The sequence below is a fragment of the Centruroides vittatus genome, unplaced genomic scaffold (assembly GCF_030686945.1).
Source record: "Centruroides vittatus isolate TY-2023 unplaced genomic scaffold, ASM3068694v2 contig_10, whole genome shotgun sequence".
Lineage (NCBI taxonomy): Eukaryota > Metazoa > Arthropoda > Arachnida > Scorpiones > Buthidae > Centruroides > Centruroides vittatus.
Genome location: NW_027120658.1, coordinates 4,106,976 through 4,126,196, shown reverse-complemented (window position 1 = coordinate 4,126,196; position 19,221 = coordinate 4,106,976). Strand labels below are relative to the sequence as shown.

Genomic DNA, 19,221 nt, shown 5'->3' with positions numbered 1-19,221 from the left:
CTTTGACTGTATGTTTTGCATTTAACTGCATTCTGAGAATAGCATTTAACCTACTTTGGTATTCTTTAATTAATCTTTGCTTTATTTGTGTATGTTCTGTTAGTTTGGCCTGTTGGAATCCTAAATACTTGTAGAACTCGCCCTCTTCCATGGATTCAATAACGTCTCCATTTCCAAGTGCAAAATCTTCTTTCTTCAGGATTCCTTTTTCTATGTGAACTGTTTTGCATTTATCTAGGCCAAATTCCATTTGTATGTCCTTGGTGTATGAATGTGTGATTTGTAGGAGTTGATGAAGTTGTTTTTGTGTGGATGCATAAAGTTTTATGTCATCCATGTACATGAGATGTGACAGTGTAAACTGTGTTGTTTTTTCATGTCTGATATTGTAACCATATTGCGTGTTGTTTAACATGTTGGATAATGGATTCAGGGCTAAGCAGAACCAGAGAGGACTCAAGGAATCTCCTTGAAAAATTCCTCGCCTAATAAAAATTTGGTTGTTTGTATGAAGTGTTACTAACCCTGAGATGTAGTGTTGTTCTCCAGTGCTGCATAGTGTTTTGAAAGAATGCAATGAGTGATGGATGTATTTTGTACATGTGTAGAATATGTAGCAGCCAACTGTGTGGAAAACTGTCGAATGCTTTTCTGTAGTCTATATATGCCATGTGTATGTTTCTGTGTTGTTTGTGTGCTTGCCTGTAGAATGACTGAATCTATGAGTAACTGTTCTTTGCATCCCTTGTGATTTCTACGGCAATCTTTTTGTTGTTCCGTAAGAATGTCGTGTTCTTCAACATGTTTGTATATTTTGTTTGCGATACAGGATGTCAATAATTTGTAGAGTGTTGGAAGACATGTAATTGGTCTGTATTGTGTGGGGTCTGTGGTATTGTTGTTTTTAGGTTTCATGTAGGTGATGCCCTGAGTAAGAAAATTTGGCATGTCTTGTGGATTGATGATATGATGTGTGTTAGGTGTTTAGCTAGTTCCTGGTGCAGTGATGTAAACTTTTTGTACCAGAAATTGTGAATGTTGTCTACACCAGGTGTCTTCCAGTTGTGTGTTCTGTTAACAGTGTATTGGAAATCATGTATGTTTATTTCAGCACAGGGCATAGTTGGTATGTTGTGCAAGTTTTTGTTCTCCTCCTCGATCCAGCCTGCATCAGCATTGTGCGTGACAGCACTGGACCAAAGAGAAGACCAATATGTTGTGAGTTCTTCTTCTGTTGGTGTGCCACTGTGCTGTGTATCAGTGTTTGCTTTGTTATTAATTTGTCTGTAAAAGAGTTTTTCATTGTTTGTAAATAATTTATTTTGTTGTTTTTGTAGTGTACATGTTTTGTATCGTTTGAGTCTACGTGCTTTGGCAGCAAGTTTTTGTTTTAGTGTATCAATGTATTCTGTAATGCGTGTGTTGTGATGTTCATGTTTTGTGTGTGTTTTTATTTTCTTGAAAATGTTTTTGAGCTGTTTCCTTAATTTGGGTGTTATGTTGTTTTTAGTGTATTGTGTCAGCCTGCCTAATTGCTGTCTAATGTCATTTATTTGTGTTTCTATTCTTCTCTGCCAGGCAGGCTTGTGATAGAATTGTGTTTTCTGTGTATTTGTCTGTGATTGTACTTTCAGTCCATGGTGTGTCACTACTGTGACTGCCCCAGCATAAACTAATGTATGAATGTCTGCGAGTGTAGAAATTGAATGAATGTAGTGTGGTAGTAAGTGAGTGTTTACATAATTTAGTGTTTTTCCTACTTCTTTTGACGTGTTGATTTTTGGTATTCGTGGTCGTTGTGTGGGATCTGTACCTGTATATTTAGTGAGTGTTTTCTGAAATATAAGTGAGAAGCATATTAACTAAATCCATGTCTATGTTATCAGTGATGGATGAGGAAGTGTCTGTAGTATCATTAGTGGTAATTGTTGTATGTGTGTTATTATCAATGCTTGTTGCTGGATTATCCTGACAGGTTACATGATCTTCATTAATGTTAGATGTTTCTGTCTGTTGATGTATTTGATCAGCAACCTGTTGTTTGATAAGTTCAAGTGTTGTTTGTGAGATAAGGTTGTTGTGTATAATTGTTCTTTTTTGATCAACAACTCTTTGTTCGGTGACAGTGAGGTGAGGATACTGTTGTGTGAATCTATGGTGTAGTTGTTGTCTGTATGCTGTCATGTTTGTTTCGAGTTTTGTGATGGTGTAGTAAGTACGGATGATAAACTCGTTCATTTCTACTGTCCATTTCATCCGTTGGCGTGGTTTTCCAGCCTTTGTGGTCTGTGGATGCATTGCCACAGAAACACCAAGGCTGGGTTGGTTCCTCACATCTGTTGAGGGCATTGCAGTAGCCATGCTTGGGCCGGTGCTGCTTTTGCCACCAGTAACCAAGGGAGACTGTGGGCTATTTTTCGAACGTGAGCCTCTGCCTAACCCACGAACACAGACCTTGTTAGCCTGGGCAACATCCGAGCCGGTATCACACTTTGATCTGGTTATTACCATAATAAATATCTCCACAAAATGTGGGTGTGGTCACTCTTAGCTTCATTTCTCTCCATAGACCTTACTGGCATGGGTGTCCCTACCAGGAGCTTGTGCTCCAGCCTGCATTGCCCTATGGATCAGTAAAATTACTGGGCTCTCCCACCACGACCAGGTGGTGACCACGGGAGAGTAATTATTATTATTATTATCTCATCTCGATTATATATATAGATACTAATATAACACAATAACAAAACATTAAGTTTACTGGAGAAACAAGCATATGCAATAAGTTGTGCATGGTTGAAAACACCAGGTTTTAACAAAAAGCAAGTTACTCAATGATAAAAAAATGACTGTTACTAAAACAGCACAAAAAGCCAGCAGATGAGTCTATAGAAAGGTACTGTAAGAGTGGGAGGGTCCACTATTTGGGTTTGCAAAAGCAACAACAAAAAAACAAACATGGCTGAAAAGATCAGCCATGTTCCATGAGGGTTAAACAATGTCAATATAAAATAAATTGTTTGAATCATACTATCAAAAATATTAAAACTAAACTTATCATTTAAAGGAGTCCTATGTAAAAAGCATTGGTTTTTTAAGAACAAATCTTATCTTTAGACATGAAACATTCAAAATCATTCTAATACAATAATACTGTAAATTCTTATATTATGTCTACCAGAAAGTTCTGTCTGTTTTTGACATATCAAGTTTCAACACACATGAATGTGTTCATTTGAAACATATATGACCATCTCTTTTTACCATTGTATTTCTATATATGTGCTCTTCTAAATTTACTGAAACAATGATTTTATCATGTCAGTATTAAGTGAGGTTCATTTGTGTAAATATGTCTATTGATAAAGTTCATTGATAAAGTTGGAATTCATACAGCAATGTATTCTGTATGAATTCCAACAAGGTAGAAATGCTACAGAAGCATGTAGAAATTTGGTGAAGATTCTGACTGAATGTGCAGAAGATGATTCAAAAAATTTGAAGCAGACAATTTCAATCTTAATGACATGTCAGGCTCTGAGGGACCATCTCTGATAGATGACGATATTATTAAGACCATTATACAACAAAATTGTTTCAAATGCCAGTGTTAACTCAGGATATTATTTCTTCAAAATATGAATTTAAGACTATTTAGAAAAATTTTTACATTTTCGAGTCTATCTTTTAATCCTTTACACTACTCCAGAAGTAACAGTCAATATGGTTAAAGAACAAACTTCTTTTACAAAGGAAAAATAGGTAAAAATTCACAAAGTTAAAAAGTTAAAACAAATTGTTTTTTTTTTGACATCATCATAGATTGCAGAAAAGCTCAAACTCAACAAACCATTTTGGACCATATTTGGAAACTTGGGACTGGTGTGTAAATGTTCCTCATGAGTTAAGTAAAAAAAATTTACATGACCAAGTCATTATTTGTACATCTCTGCTTACTCAGAACAAAATCAAACCTTTCTTAGACCAGATGATAACTGACAATGAAAAGTGGATTACGTATGAGAATATTGAAAAAAAGAGCATACTGTGAGCCTCGACAATCTTCCCCCTTCCACCTCAAAAGTGAGTTTGAATCTCAATAAGAGAATGCTGTGTATATGGTGGGACATCAAATGACTAATACACTATGAGCATCTGAAACACAAAGAAAGGCTTAACAATTTGGAAACATATTGTTGAGAAATGAATGATTTGAACAAAGCACTGAAGGAAAAGAGACTGGCCCTGGTCAATAGGAAGCAAATCATACTGTACCACAACAATGCCAGGCCATATGCTGCTTTGGTGACTCGCCATAAAACTATAGTCTGGGAATTCTGTTACATCCCCCATACTTTCTGGACCTAGCACCATCCAATTATCATCTGTTCTTCTCCCTGCAAAATTTTTTGAAGGAAAAAAAAATCAAAAATGAAGCAGATGTCAGTCAAGCACTGAGTTTTTCACCTCCAAAGATGAAACATTTTACAGAAATGGAATCCATAAATTACCATCATGGTGGGAAGAAGTCATTAGTAACAATGAAAATTATGTTGTTCAGTAAACATTAATTAATATTGTATATCAAACACACCTTATTGATGAGAGACTTTGTTTATTATGTTGAACAAACATTTTCAACCCACTCAAGGGAATCGCCAAGGAATTTGAATTCAAAGTGTTTCAAACAAAACATTAGTTTATATTTTATATATTTTGAATTTAACGTATTGTTCAAAACACTTTGAATTCAAATTCCTTGGCAATTCGATAAAAACAGTTCTAAAAGAACTATTGTAAAAGTTCAGGTAACATCAATAACCTGATGATGACCCCTTGAGTGGGTTGAAAACATTTGTTCAACATAATAAACCAGTGGTTCCCAATTAGTTTTTCCTGCATACCACTTCAAGAAAGAGCTCAAACTCGTGTACTCCTTATAGCATAAATTCATATTAATCCATACTAATATTATAAATTCGAAGGTAATTCTGTCTGTCTGTTACCTTTTCACATCTAAACCGCTGAACAGGTTTTAATAAAATTTGGCACAGAGATAGCTTATATATTGGAGATGGACATAGATATTTTCTTGCAGTAAAATGTAGATATTTTCTTACTCCCATGAGAAAATTCAATATAATGCAGGAGAAGCTGTGGGTAGACAGCTAGTGATAAATAGAGTAAGTGTTTTTTTTACATTTATTACCTTTAAAATACAATTCTAATAATAATGAAAATAACATAAGGTTATTTAATTTTAATGTGAAAAATGTGCAGGATTTTCTTTGCACAACTTTGTAAAATCTGGTTGCTTTTTGGTCAGCTTCAGTCTCAAGTCATCTTCGAGTTAAAGTCGGTAATTTTGAGAACACAAATTGTGTTAATTGTACAATTTTTGTTTCTTGCGTAAGAATTTCATTTAGATATTGTCACAAATGCATTTTTTTGATGAAATTTCGAGAATATTTTTAGTTATAAATAAGCAAATTTGTGCATTCAACATCATGCTGTAAATTGCTGAATTTTTTATGATCCACCATTATTTTTTTGATTGCTTCACCTCATGCATTAAAATTTTAAATCGACCGATTTTAGATTGTCACACATACCCCTTCATGCAATTTCAATGTACCACTAATTGAGAACCATGGTAATAAACAAAGTCTCTCAGCAATAAGGTGTGTTTGAAATACAATATTCAAAGATTCTGAGTACGGATTAAAGTCTATTAATTAATAAATGTATTAAAAAAGTAATATTTTCTTTTAATTCGAAAATGGACAGAACTTTCCTGTAGATCCAATATATGTTCACATAAGAAGGACTCTCCAAAGAAGAGTGACATCAGGTGGAAAACTCATTTTCAAGACACACATTCTAAGGATATGGAGACCATCTCCCCTGTTGGAAGTTCTTTTACAAATTGCCTTGATTGTATGATGATTGTACCCTGTTCCTCTCCATTCCTTCCACAACATGGACAATACTTCATTTAAAGTAATACATATTAAGTATGCCATTTATTATGCATGTCGTTACTTACAATAGCATCATTGTTCTTTTTACAACAATCTCATTCAAATTTATTAAGTTAAAAACCTGATCATGACTGTTTACGATGATTGAAAATGTTTGTCTATTAAAGTGTTTATACTGTTGAATTTTTGGTGTGTTTATTCAAGACATAAACAAGCTATAACTTAATGTTGTATAATTATTTCATTCTGACTAAAATCACTTAACTCAATTTCTGAATTTGAATTCTTTTATACACTCAAACAAACATGCTACTTAGATGAAAAACTAAATAATTTTTTTTATGTAATCTACATTTAATACCAGTGAACAGTGCAAAAATTATTATTAATTATATATAAACCAACTCATGTTTATATATATTTATTCAATAACAATATGTTAAAAAATAGAAAAAATTGCCAATGCTTATAGTTAATTACACCACTTAAAACAACTATTTTTAAAATGTAATGCTGAAAAGCATTACATTAAAAAACATTGAAACATTAAAAATTTTAAAATAAAAATAAAAAACAAAATAAAAAGTTTAAAGTAAACTGTTTCATCCTTTATTAAGATACTGTATACAGTGGAACCTCGCTTAATGAGCATAATTCATTCCAGAGTCTTACTCGTAATGTGAAACACTTGTTAAGCGAAACAATTTTTCCCATAGAAATTAATGTAAAATGCGATAATGCGTTCCACGCCAAAAAAATGCTCAAATGTTTTATGTATAACATTTATTCAAAAAATATTGTACAATATACACTGTTAAAGAGCATGAATCATCATCATCTTTTCTTCTAGTGCGGAATGAACCATCCTGGAATGAGAATTCTATTTGCAGAAACAAAAGAACATCACAGCTAATATGTTTGATAAACACTCCAAACGATATGCCAAATTTTTGGGTTATGTAAAGGCTATAATTAAATATTAGAAATTAATTAATTAGACTAGAGGTAGGCAGTTATGTTTCCATCTCGTATTAAATTTAATAATTATAAATAGTTAATTTTTAATTCAGACATTTCTAAAATTTAATTTGGAATCGGTCATTAAATTTAATGACCCAAGAATTGGCATATCGTTTGGCATGTTTATTATATAAACGGGCTATGGTTGTTGATGTTTATAAGTAATATGTGTGAACACAAGTTTGAAAAATATGTGATCACAAGTGACACTAAGATGCTAGCGGAACGAGTGCTAAACAGACTGATGGAGCATGCCGCATGCGTACAATTCGGGACTTCCCCTCTCCTCATCACTTGTTATGCGAAATATCGCTCATTAAGTGAGGCAAACTTTTACAATTTGTTTTGCTTGTTATTCGAAATACTCGTTGTGTGAGGTGCTCGTTAAGCAAGGTTCCACTGTATTTTTATTTCAAGCAACAGACAACAGTGAACAATCTAATAACATATTTAATTATTTAAAATTAATTAATCTAACTATATATTTGTTGTGTCTGATCATATATGTAAACATTATCTACAGATATGGAAAAGAGATGATAAAAAGATGGGATTTAGTGCCTTAATATTATTTCAGATTTAGCCTGGTAATTATCAAATCTTCTCTTTACCAAGGAGAGAAATCTAGGTGAGATAGCTGACTACTCAAGTTCAAATAGAATAAATGCAAAAAGAAAATTGTTGAATGGATATCAACTTAGAAATCATCTTTTGAACCAGCATACAAACACTTGAAATCTTTGTGAATTAGAAGTCTTTAAACTTAAATTTCATGAAAATTCCATTGAAGTTTACAGAGTTAAAACATTCATATAAAAAAAATTATGGAGATCAGCAAGGACTATGGAAAGAGGACCAGTTTAATTTTTGTAAAATCAAGAAATATTCAATTTGAACAGCTCATACAAACTCATAGAAGATTCCATTACAAAAACTATAGTCCAAATACCAGAACATCTGTCAGCAAGCAGTAACACCATCTACTAAAAAGTGGAAATGTGAGATGTACAATTTACAGCCCTTGCATGCAATGCCACACATATAACTTTAACAATAATACAAATTTCTCACTGCATGGTAACTTTTCAGACACCCTACATACATTCAGCACACAATTTTTTGATGCAGTAGAGTCCCGCTAGTCTGAACACTGCTAATCGGAACATCCGTCTAATCAGAACATGTTTCAGTCAGTGGAGAGGAAATTTTTTAGCTCGCAAAATATACATTTTTCGTAATACTGTACAAAATTAATAAATCAGTGTTTGACATGGCCTATTAAAACAGCATAACTATACTGAACTTACACACAAAAACATAAACAAAAATCATTGATGGAGTTAAATCTATATAAACCAGACCTGTTTTACTGCTTGGTTCTGCATTATTTCAATTATTCGGCTAATCCGAAAATCTTCTAATCCGAACAGGGCTCAGTCCCAATTACTTTGGACTAGTAGGACTCTACTGTATATCCTATACATTTTAATTATTAATTTGAAAATGAAAGATCATATTACTAGTAAACTTACACATGGTACTTCATATAATTTGTGTTATCAACAAAATTACAGCTAGAAAGACTAAGTAATTGTTATAATTGTTACATATATATAAAGTTGCAAAATTTATCAGGATGCTAAATATTTCTTTTTTTAGTTTTATGTATCAATGCTTAATGAATACATATATAAAAATTTAAATAACTTAATTTTTCAATATAAATTAAAAACAATAAATTCATTTGAAATGAAACATAAATTTTTATTATTATTACCATCTTAATAGAACCTGCAAGGAATAGTTATTGTTGTCAAGTATATATATATTATATTATACAGATAAACAATTGAAAATAGACCGGCAACAGGTATGCAAGTGAAAAAAGCTTGGAAAATGCTGTATTAATACATATAAAATAGGGCATTTTTCTGTTAACAGGACACCAGCCTATTTATATGTACAGCAACAGGTAAAATTCAAGATCTGAATGAAGGGTTTTGCACCATCCCCAGAATTGTTGACCCTTTGCAAGATATTTGCCTCCAATTTTTAACATGTATCAGTATACTGCCTACTCTACATGCTTCGCATGTAGTCGTGGGCTTTGGTGCTTGCTACTGCTTGCACTGAAGCACCCACATGCAGCTAGCCTCCACACCCCCTAAAACTATATAACATTAAGTATGCCTCAAACAATCAAGTGGGCTATTCAAAGCCAACACAGTTGCATGAGCTAAATAAATAGTTCAGATTAAAGTTACAATTGGTCTCACATTAACAGAAAAGAACCTAAAATAGTTATGTCGGCATGGCATAACTTTATGAAAATTCATTTTACAAATTACAAAAAGCATAAAATACACTGTAATATGGTTGCTGTCTATTGGTTCTTGTATGTTAATGTCCCTTTAATCCAAAATAGAGACAGTCTACCAAACATAGTTTTGGATTAAAGAGATGTTCACATACAAGAAGCATAAATAATTAAAGATGAAGAGAACAGAATAGCTTCTCTTTAAAATGAAAAAATATCTTTTTTTTTTCTAACAACAAGAATATTGTATGTTTGAAAAATATTATTGTTTTTGATAATCATACTAATATAGTCAGTCATTGGTTTACAATGGTTTGATAAATGCCAATTTGAATGTCCACTGGTTTTAAAATTTTATAGTAATTTCCTTTATTTTTTCCAAACATTCTGAGAAATTCTATATTACAATCTCATTATTAAAGAAATAATACCTTTAAAGCACAATTGGTCATATTCAGGAATCAAGAAACAATTTTAACCATTTTATCAGCAGGTTTAGCTCTCGGTTGGTAAAGCCTGGTGGCAAACTAATCATTCCATCAGACTTAACCAAGGTTATCAAGTATGAGAAATTCTTTGGAGAACCAATATTGCTAAAATTAGCAGGTACGAGAAATTCTCATTCATGCAAATAAAAGGGATACAGTCTATTATCTCTGAATATCTCTTTAAATCTCTCTGATATTTAAAAAATTAGGATATGATTCACAAACACAAGTCATGCTACTGTTTTAACACTTGGCAGTTTTCCATCTTTATTTAGTTGATCAACTAAATAAAGATGAAAAACCGCCAAGCGTTAAAACAGTAGCGTGACTTGTGTTTGTGAATCATAGAAATTAAGAAAACAGTTTCAGAAGATTGATAACAAATTAGGATATATTTAAGATGTGTTACAGCTGTTCATTCCCATAACATCTACAAAAGAATATTGGCTACCTTATAATATTATGAGCATCAATCATTCTTGAAAAAAGGTCACATTAATTTTAACAAATAATATATGATAGAAAAATGTGTTCTAAATCTTTAAAGGACTTGAAGCCATGTATACATTCTGACCACATTTGAAAACATCAAGGATTGCAAATGCAGAATAGCTGATGTTTCATAATGTTGAATCAAATAATATGGTTGAATTGATAGAGAAACATTCTGAATACTTTTATAAATTAGGAACTGGTAAATAAGATTGTATAATGCAGCAAAATTAAGAATTAATTTTATGATCTATAGAATTTATGAGCATTCTGACTAAGAGTTAAGATAAATATATGCTAAGTTTAAGCAATATTGATCTTAAATGTTTAATAGTATGTTCTGCTAGAAATCAATAGCATTGTAGTTTTACTGTCTTGCTCTACAGGAGCAGAAGTATCAATGAAATAACCCCATTTCTTATTTTCAAAAGAATGCTCATTACCAACTGATTTAAAGATCCAATTGTCCTGACCAGCATTTCTCTAGTCAGTAATGACTATATATTTATAGCTACTTTATTAAAAAATGTAATATAAATGCATGTATATAATGTATATGTAATAAACCCAAGTTTTTGCATTATTCTCATGAAAAAAAAGTCAAATTTTACCAAAATGACATTCCACTGAAATATATAATTTCTCTTTCATTCATGCTCCATATCTGAGAAATTAGTCACTGCATAACATTAAAATACTATACTTTAAAATTATGTTGAAAATAATTATTTATATTTTTTATTTAAAAATATCTTCAGTGATATATACAATTCATACTGATATTAATGTAACATTAACAGAACTATGAGAAAAGAAACATTCAGTTGGATTTTTTTTACATTTTTTACAAGTTTAAATTGCGGTTAAAATTGTAACTTTAAATTTTAAAAACTTCCTTTATTATTTGACATTTCAGTTAAACAGAATTCTGTTACTAAAATTATTGTGTCCATTTATCAATCATATATCTTTTGTGTCAGATAGTATTTGTATTTCTTCTTATAAATAAACTAAGAAGATTATAGGAATCATGTTTTTTTTTTTATTCAGTTAAACATTTTTCAGGACTTCTGTGTCCCATCATCTGACCCACAAAGTTCAAATCTTAAGTTTGAACGAGAATAACCACATGTTTCCTTAAGTTTCATTAACACAAGTTTCCATTACGCGTCCTGAAAAAATCTGAAATAGAGAAGATTTTTTGACTGCCCCAAAAATCATTTACCCAAATATAAAAAATTGACTCTTATAATCTAAGAATTTGTGTTTCTTTTTATATAATACTAGCTGTTACCCGCGGCTTCGCTCGCGCAAATTTTGCAAGCAAACCCTATTTACATTCAATATTTCAACAACCATAGTAATTGTCATATAACACCTACCGCTGAGAATTGCTGAGAATCAAACAAACTGTTTTTAATTTGATAAATTTTCTGGAACATTTACAATCATTCTATAATCGAACCAATATGCAATAACAAATTTGAATTTAAAGCAGTTCGAACATTTGGTAAAAAAATCGAAATATATAGAAAATATTTATAACAATGTCTGAAATGTTATCAATTTAATACCCCTAAGTACTCAATGAAGACTAAACGTAATTAAAAACAAAAAATCACATCTAAAACAGTACAGTAGAAGCAGTTCTTCAGGTTAGGACTTAATCCTCTCCCTCTCTCCCGCGGAGGAAATTTCGAAAAATCCCTTCTTAGTGTTCGTTTTCACTAGAAAACTAAACTTTATAAACTTCATTCATAGAAAACTAAATCTTTATAGTTAAATAGTTTTTTTTTTCCTTGTACTAGAGATAGTCCTGGGTCCCCAGAACAGTAGCTAAGTTAGAATAGCCAAAAGACACCAGGACAGCAGTTCTGTCTAGATATTTCAGGTCCCATAATTCGCCATTTAGTTGCCATATTGTGGGCCAGGACAAATCCGTGATGGGCCTGAAAAAAGGCGCTCTTAGTAACCACAGGGTAGGAAGAGTAAAAAAATACAAGGACATAGTACATAGACGTAATACTATATCATAGAAAATAAATATCTATTTTACAATAATACAAATAAACAACAACTAACCCGTTATATATAAAGACCAACAACTGCCGAATTATCGGGCTAGCAAATGGCTATAGTAATATTAATAATTTAAGTTAATTTGGTACTAGAGTTAGGCGTTAGGCGCCATCTCTTGCTAAATTTAATAATTAGAATTTTAATTAAATAATTTAAATAAATTTAGGCTTAACTGGAAGAAAAGAATCGGCCTGAAGCGGGATTCGAACCCGCAACTTCTGCTATCCGTGCAGACACGTTACCAGTTACGCTACCCGGACCTTTGGTCCGATCCTCCCCTTCCAGTTGATATATGATATGGCGCCTAACGCCTAACTCTAGTACCAAATTAACTTAAATTATTAATATTACTATAGCCATTTGCTAGCCCGATAATTCGGCAGTTGTTGGTCTTTATATATAACGGGTTAGTTGTTGTTTATTTATATGTATACGCCTTGCCGGGGTTTGCGATGGCCGGTTGAGTGCCTTTGGGAGGACATGGGCAATTAATGTGTCCCCAGCCGGCATTGTAATAGCCGTCGATGGTCGTACGGTAATCTTATATCAACTGGAAGGGGAGGATCGGACCGAAGATCCGGGTAGCGTAACTGGTAACGTGTCTGCACGGATAGCAGAAGTTGCGGGTTCGAATCCCGCTTCGGGCTGATTCTTTTCTTCCAGTTAAGCCTAAATTTATTTAAATTATTTAATTAAAATTCTAATTATTAAATTTAGCAAGAGATGGCACCTAACGCCTAACTCTAGTACCAAATTAACTTAAATTATTAATATTACTATAGCCATTTGCTAGCCCGATAATTCGGCAGTTGTTGGTCTTTACAATAATACATTTTTTGTATTCTTAATTTAAAATTTTAATACTTTGAATGGCAGAATTATTACATTTTACATCTTTCTCATCAGCACAGAATATCAAAATATTTAGAAAAAAGTATTTAGTACATTTAAGCAATCCCATACCTTTGGTATTTAACCAATTTTTTTTTTTACTGTATTCTGGTTTAAAAAAAATTAGAATGCACAGTTTTTTTATAAGGAAAAAAGGAGTTTAAAACAAGTCATTTACAATTAAAATATACTACATTAATACATGCAAAAGCTGTTTAGCCATAGAAAAATAATAACATGTTGAAAAATGTTATTGCTTAGTTAAAATAGTTGTGTTTAGATAGAGGTTACTGGTAGTGTGCTGAAGGCCATTTCATTAGCCTAAGGAAAATTGCAACTTCACATACAAGATACAAGGCAATTTTTTTAGACAAAAGTTACATATTATATATCATAAAATACAGTACATATTGCATATTTTGTTGCAGTAATATAATAAAAGAAAGTTAAATTTAAAAAAATAAATAAAATATACAGTAGAATCTTTTAAAATTTATGAGAAAAACGTCATTATGCAAATAATGTTTGATTTTATACAGTGGAATCTTGTTTTAATGATCACAGAAAAAACTGACTTTTCCCATGGTCCCACTAAATAAATGTAATTTAACCTCCTTTTAGCAGATCCATAATTCAGAATAATTTTATAGCCCATCTATTGTAAACTTCACATTTTTTCAACATTCACAAATTCTAGGAAACACCCAAATATTAACTAGAGTTCAATGATGCACTTGGTAATCTGTATAATTGAAGAATTGTATGAAGAGAGTCAGCAAGCTGATACAATTGAGGAGGAGCCACTTAGTAAACATTCTGACACTGGTCAAAGTGTGGTGGTGAAATTTAGCAAGGCCATAAAGCCTTTCCAAGTTGTGAAGGTTTTCCTAACAAGTTTCAGTGAAAACAAACAGGTTCTATGTGACATTGCTGACAGGCGAGAGGTGTTGTATTCAACAAGCAGAAAAGTGGCATCAAAAGAAACCAAGATGGATGAGTTTCTTAACAAATCATGAAGTCAAGTGAAGTGCTAATGGGCATATATAATTTACCTCTTTTTATGCTTACAGTATATAAAACTTCCATCAGCTTTGTTGTACACATATATGGCATAATGTACGATCTTGTAACAATGAGATCGCTGTTCTTTACTCTATAGAAACATTATGCAGTAAAAGAGCAGTGATATCAAAAGACTGAATAATTTCAATTCTGGTATTTCTTATATGGGGATTAAAAACTGGAAATTTTTCAAACAACAAATATTTTCCTGTGTGGGAAATCATTGTTGTTTGCAATGTAATGGATGATTTTCAGTGGCCCAAGTGATCCATTAAAACAAGATTCTACTGTACAAATGATAATGGAGAATATTTACAAAAATAGCACATACAGTAAATGCATATATTGTATTATAAAAAAAACAAAATTTTAACAAAATATTAACTTTCATTTTATATTAACTATTTATTTGTACAACAAATCTTAAAATGCTTTGAATAAAATTTATAATTCCAAATTTAGAAAAAATAATCCACATTGATAAAATACTTACCTATTTTTGTTGAAATCGCACATATATTTTCAGATTTATATTATTTACTTGAAAGATAACTTTTGTTTATATAAATATTTTCATCGTATAGAAATCTTTAAAGGAACCTATTAAAATAAATCATTATAATAGTTACAATTATTATTATTATAATATATTTACATAAAAGTCAAATATTTCTATAAATCCGAAATCTAGAAATTACATTTTATTCTTTCCTTTTCTTGCATTCTATATAATTTATAAAAAATATATTCTTAACTCTTAAAAAGAACTATAAAAAAAGAAAAATAGGGATAATAAAGAGAATCATTAATCTAATTGTTGATGTAAGATAAAACAAAATGAACTGGCAAAACAGACGTAAAAATACACAGAGCTATTTAATTGATACATTTAATCAGCATTTATATTTGGATCTTCAGAATTAATCAAAAGAATAAATTTCTATAGTGAAAGTAGTTTTATTAATTCAATAAATTTTATATAGTCAATAACATTTCAAATTTATTAATCCATCATCAGGTTATTTTGAATCTAGAATAATAAATGAGGTTTAAATTACATGTTATTTACATTAATATTAAACAGTTCTTTTACATTACATTTTCTAAGAATTAATTAACATATGAAAAAGAATCTTGTCCAATTTGATTCATTTTCAATGGATACAAACAATAAAAAAGTATACAATTTCAAATTATTTTGATAAATTGGTTATAAAAAATATTTGGATGGTTATTAAATACATTCAAAGAAATCCTATATTATGAGCATGAGTTACTAAAGAAAAAATAATAATGAACTTCACAATAGCAAAAAATTATGTCGTTGTTTTATTATACAGTTTCAGATAATTATAAAATAAAATACTGATATTCAATCTTCATAAAAATAACAAATATTAAAATAAAAACCTATTCGTCACAATACAAGAGAAACTTGTCACTGTCAAATCCCCAAAATCCACTGGCACTGACTAAACCAGAACAAGGGTTAGGTTGAATTATCCTCACTCCAACTAACTTTCTATACTAATTTTCCATTACTAATCAACCCCTGGCAAAGTGCTTTCAGCATATCCCTACCACAACAATCACGATAAATAAAATCTACACAGCAAAAGACACACAAAATAATGAGCCCTCACAAGGGACTAGTCTTTAAATTATGAGCCCTATAGGTAATTAGGTCCCTGTAGGGAGTAGTAAAACATACTAACAACATATTCCAACCTCTTAGTGTTCTCTGAGCAAAAAGAGACTTCATCCCCTCTGAAAAAACACCAAAGTAACAGAATAAAAGGTGGTTCCTTCTTTTATTCTGTTACTCTATGGTTTATACATATCAAGTATATTTTGTACGGCAGCTGCTATAACTTCTACTAAATAGAGAATTACCAGTTTCTCATTAACATGGTGATTTTTTTTTACCATCTACAGGGCTAGTTCAAATGTTGGTTTTTCAGACCTAAGATTCAGACTCTGCACTCAAAGGGGTACCACACATTCAAATTTCTAAGATTTGAAAAAAGTTTTTTTTTTTACAAATATTTTGGGCCCACTAATGACATTTTTCCAAGGCCCCATAAAACCTGCAGCTGATCATCTATATTACACCATGGATTTCTGAGTTATTCACAAAAATAAAGTAAATTTTGAACCTTATTGATTTACTCAAAAAAGCTATAAAAAAAAAACCAAGTAAAATATTTAACTGGATTCAGCAATGAGTGATATAACTTTAAAATTGAACTAACTTTGCAGAATCACTCTAGAAATATATGAAATTAGTAGTGAAAACATTCTCATGAATATGAACTTTACTGCAAATGCACAAAAACTCCCTTCAATTTGTTCTTTATTCCTGAATATTGAAATAAAACAACAAAAAATCAAATCAACAAACTTAAATATGTTTAATACATTATCGGATTTAATTGTATATTCTATTTTCATATAACCAATTTCTTCAATAAAATATAAATTTCTGATGTTGATTACTACATTGAATAGTAGAAGTTACTTTTAGTTAAATGATGTACTTATATGAATATGTAATAAGTAACTAAAAGTAACTGCTACTCATTGAAGTTTTCATTGCATATTCAATGCTTATCAATAACTATAATACTATGAAAAATGTGTAATATATGAATTAACATTCAAGTAAATAATTCTTATCAGAAAAAAACTCTTATACTATTCAAATTTACTTATAAATTTACAATAATGATTACACTTACACAGACTGCTCATCTTACAAATATAAACAAGGAAGCGCCCTCTGGAATAATTTTAATTTAATGTTAACCTTGGATATAAATTATATATAAAAAATTTTATTGCACGAATTCATTGTTGTGTCCGTAAAATAAACGATTACTTGTTAACTTATATAATTAACTTTATTATAATAGAAACGTAACTGTGTGATAATATAACGTAACGTTGTGCCTCCAGGTCTAAGTGTTACTACAGCTAACGCACTACTGACCGAAGACAAAGGAACACGACAAAGGTCAGAGGTGCTGGTTCGCCGAACTAGGTCAAGGGGCAATTCGGTGTGGGTTATGCCTTGGAGGTTTACATACATAACAATTCTCCCACGTTTAATAAAACCATGAACCATTTACTGAATGTCTTAGACAGGTTGAGAGCTAATGATTTACACGTAAACATCAGTAAGTACAAATTCTTTGAAAGAAAAGTACAATATTTAGGACATATAATTAGTGCAGAAGGACTCCAAAAGTCTCCAGACAAAATAAAAGCCATCCAGGATGCACTTCGCCCGAGAAATGTAGAAGAATTACGCCAATTTCTAGGACTTGTTAATTACTATTCTAGATTCATAAACAATGCATCAGATGTTTTATATCCAGTGAATCAACGCTTAAAGAACAACGTTCAATTCCGTTGGACAGCAGAAGAGGAAACAGCTTTCATTCATGCAAAATCTGAGATTATCAGTGATAGGGTACTAATTTCGTTGAACTCTAAACTACCAATAACATTAGCAACATATGCCAGCCCATTTGGACTCTCTGGAATATTGTCACACCAGATGCCAAATGGAACAGAACGGCCTATAGCATTTGCCTCCAGATCTCTCACACTTGCTGAACGAAACTATAGCCAGCTGGATAAAGAGGCTACTGCTGTATTCTGGGCATGTAAGAAATTTTTTGATTATATCTATGGAAGGAAATTTACTCTTATAGTCGACAATAAATTCATTATGACGATACTACATCCTGACAAGAAACCAGCGCCGTAACTAGCCTTTTATGCGCCCGGTGCGAGCATCTGTAACTACGCCTCAAAACTATGACCCAAAACTTGGTCCAGGTCATTTCTGCGCCCCCCATGGTCTACTCCTGGGCACCGCTGGCACCGCCCTAGTTACGGCATTGCAAGAAGCTACCTGTTTTGACAGCTACAAGAATGCTACGATACGCGCACTTCCTTTCCAACTTCGATTATACCAACAAACATAGGAAGTCGATTGAACATACAAATGCCGATTACCTGTCACGGAACCCTATACCCTTAACAAGAAAAGAAGCCCTGACAGAAGACCACGATGATACTTATCACGACACGGTTGTTAAACATATCTCAACTGGAACTATCACCGCCAAGGAAATTCGAAGAGAATCGTCAGTTGATAAGGAACTATCACAGATCAAAAACGACATTGTCAATGGCCGTATGTACGACCATTATCCACACACACCGGAATTCTATTTAGAGGACATCACGTAATCGTCCCAAGAAGTCTACAGCCAGCAGTCCTGCATGAGCTACACTCTACACGCATAGAAATCGTTCGAATGAAGGCCTTAGCCCGAAATTACTGTTACTGGCGTAATATTGACTCTGATATCGAGAATATGGTTAAAAGTTGCAAACAGTGCTGTGACCAGTGACGTAGCGTAGTGGGGGCGGCAGAGGCGGCATTGTTTTCACATTAAATAATAATAATATCTTGTAAAAATTTGAACCATTTCATTTCATATTTTTGTCGCACCTACGATTCGGACCGATTGAAATGAACACGGAATTTTTCATTACTTATTCTGTGACGAAACTTGGGAATCCCCTTTCTTTAAATGAATGTATAATAATGACATCTTGCTCATTGTAGCGACTGACAACACCGTCTGTACTGACTTGTAGGGATTCCCCGTATTTTATTTAAGGGGGTGAAATTTTCCTCCGTTCCAGGCGGCTGACACTCACGCTACGCCACTGGCTGTGACATTAAGAAAACCCAACAAAAGCCCCAATACACAAATGGGAAACGCCTACAAAAAACTGGCAACGTATACACATCTATCATGCAGGACCATTTATGAATCATTATTTCTTTATTGTTGGTGATGCCAAATCAAAG

At 31.9% G+C, this 19,221-nt stretch overlaps 1 protein-coding gene across 2 annotated transcripts in view; it reads right to left on the bottom strand.

The window, feature by feature from the left end:
* Nucleotides 1-17,108, bottom strand: part of LOC136976506 (uncharacterized) — a 59,779-nt gene extending 42,671 nt beyond the window's left edge. The window contains exons 1-2 of one of the 2 annotated variants that reach the window (XM_067271842.1): nt 17,069-17,108; nt 14,824-14,930 (exon numbers count right to left, since the gene is read on the bottom strand). In XM_067271842.1, coding sequence (XP_067127943.1) covers nt 14,824-14,846 — 23 coding nt within the window. In that variant the 5' untranslated portion in view covers nt 14,847-14,930; nt 17,069-17,108. Of the gene's footprint in view, nt 1-14,823; nt 14,931-15,028; nt 15,048-17,068 lie in introns of those variants that run through there. The other variant, XM_067271914.1, reaches the window with a different exon arrangement.
* Between the last annotated feature and the right edge of the window lie 2,113 nt (nt 17,109-19,221).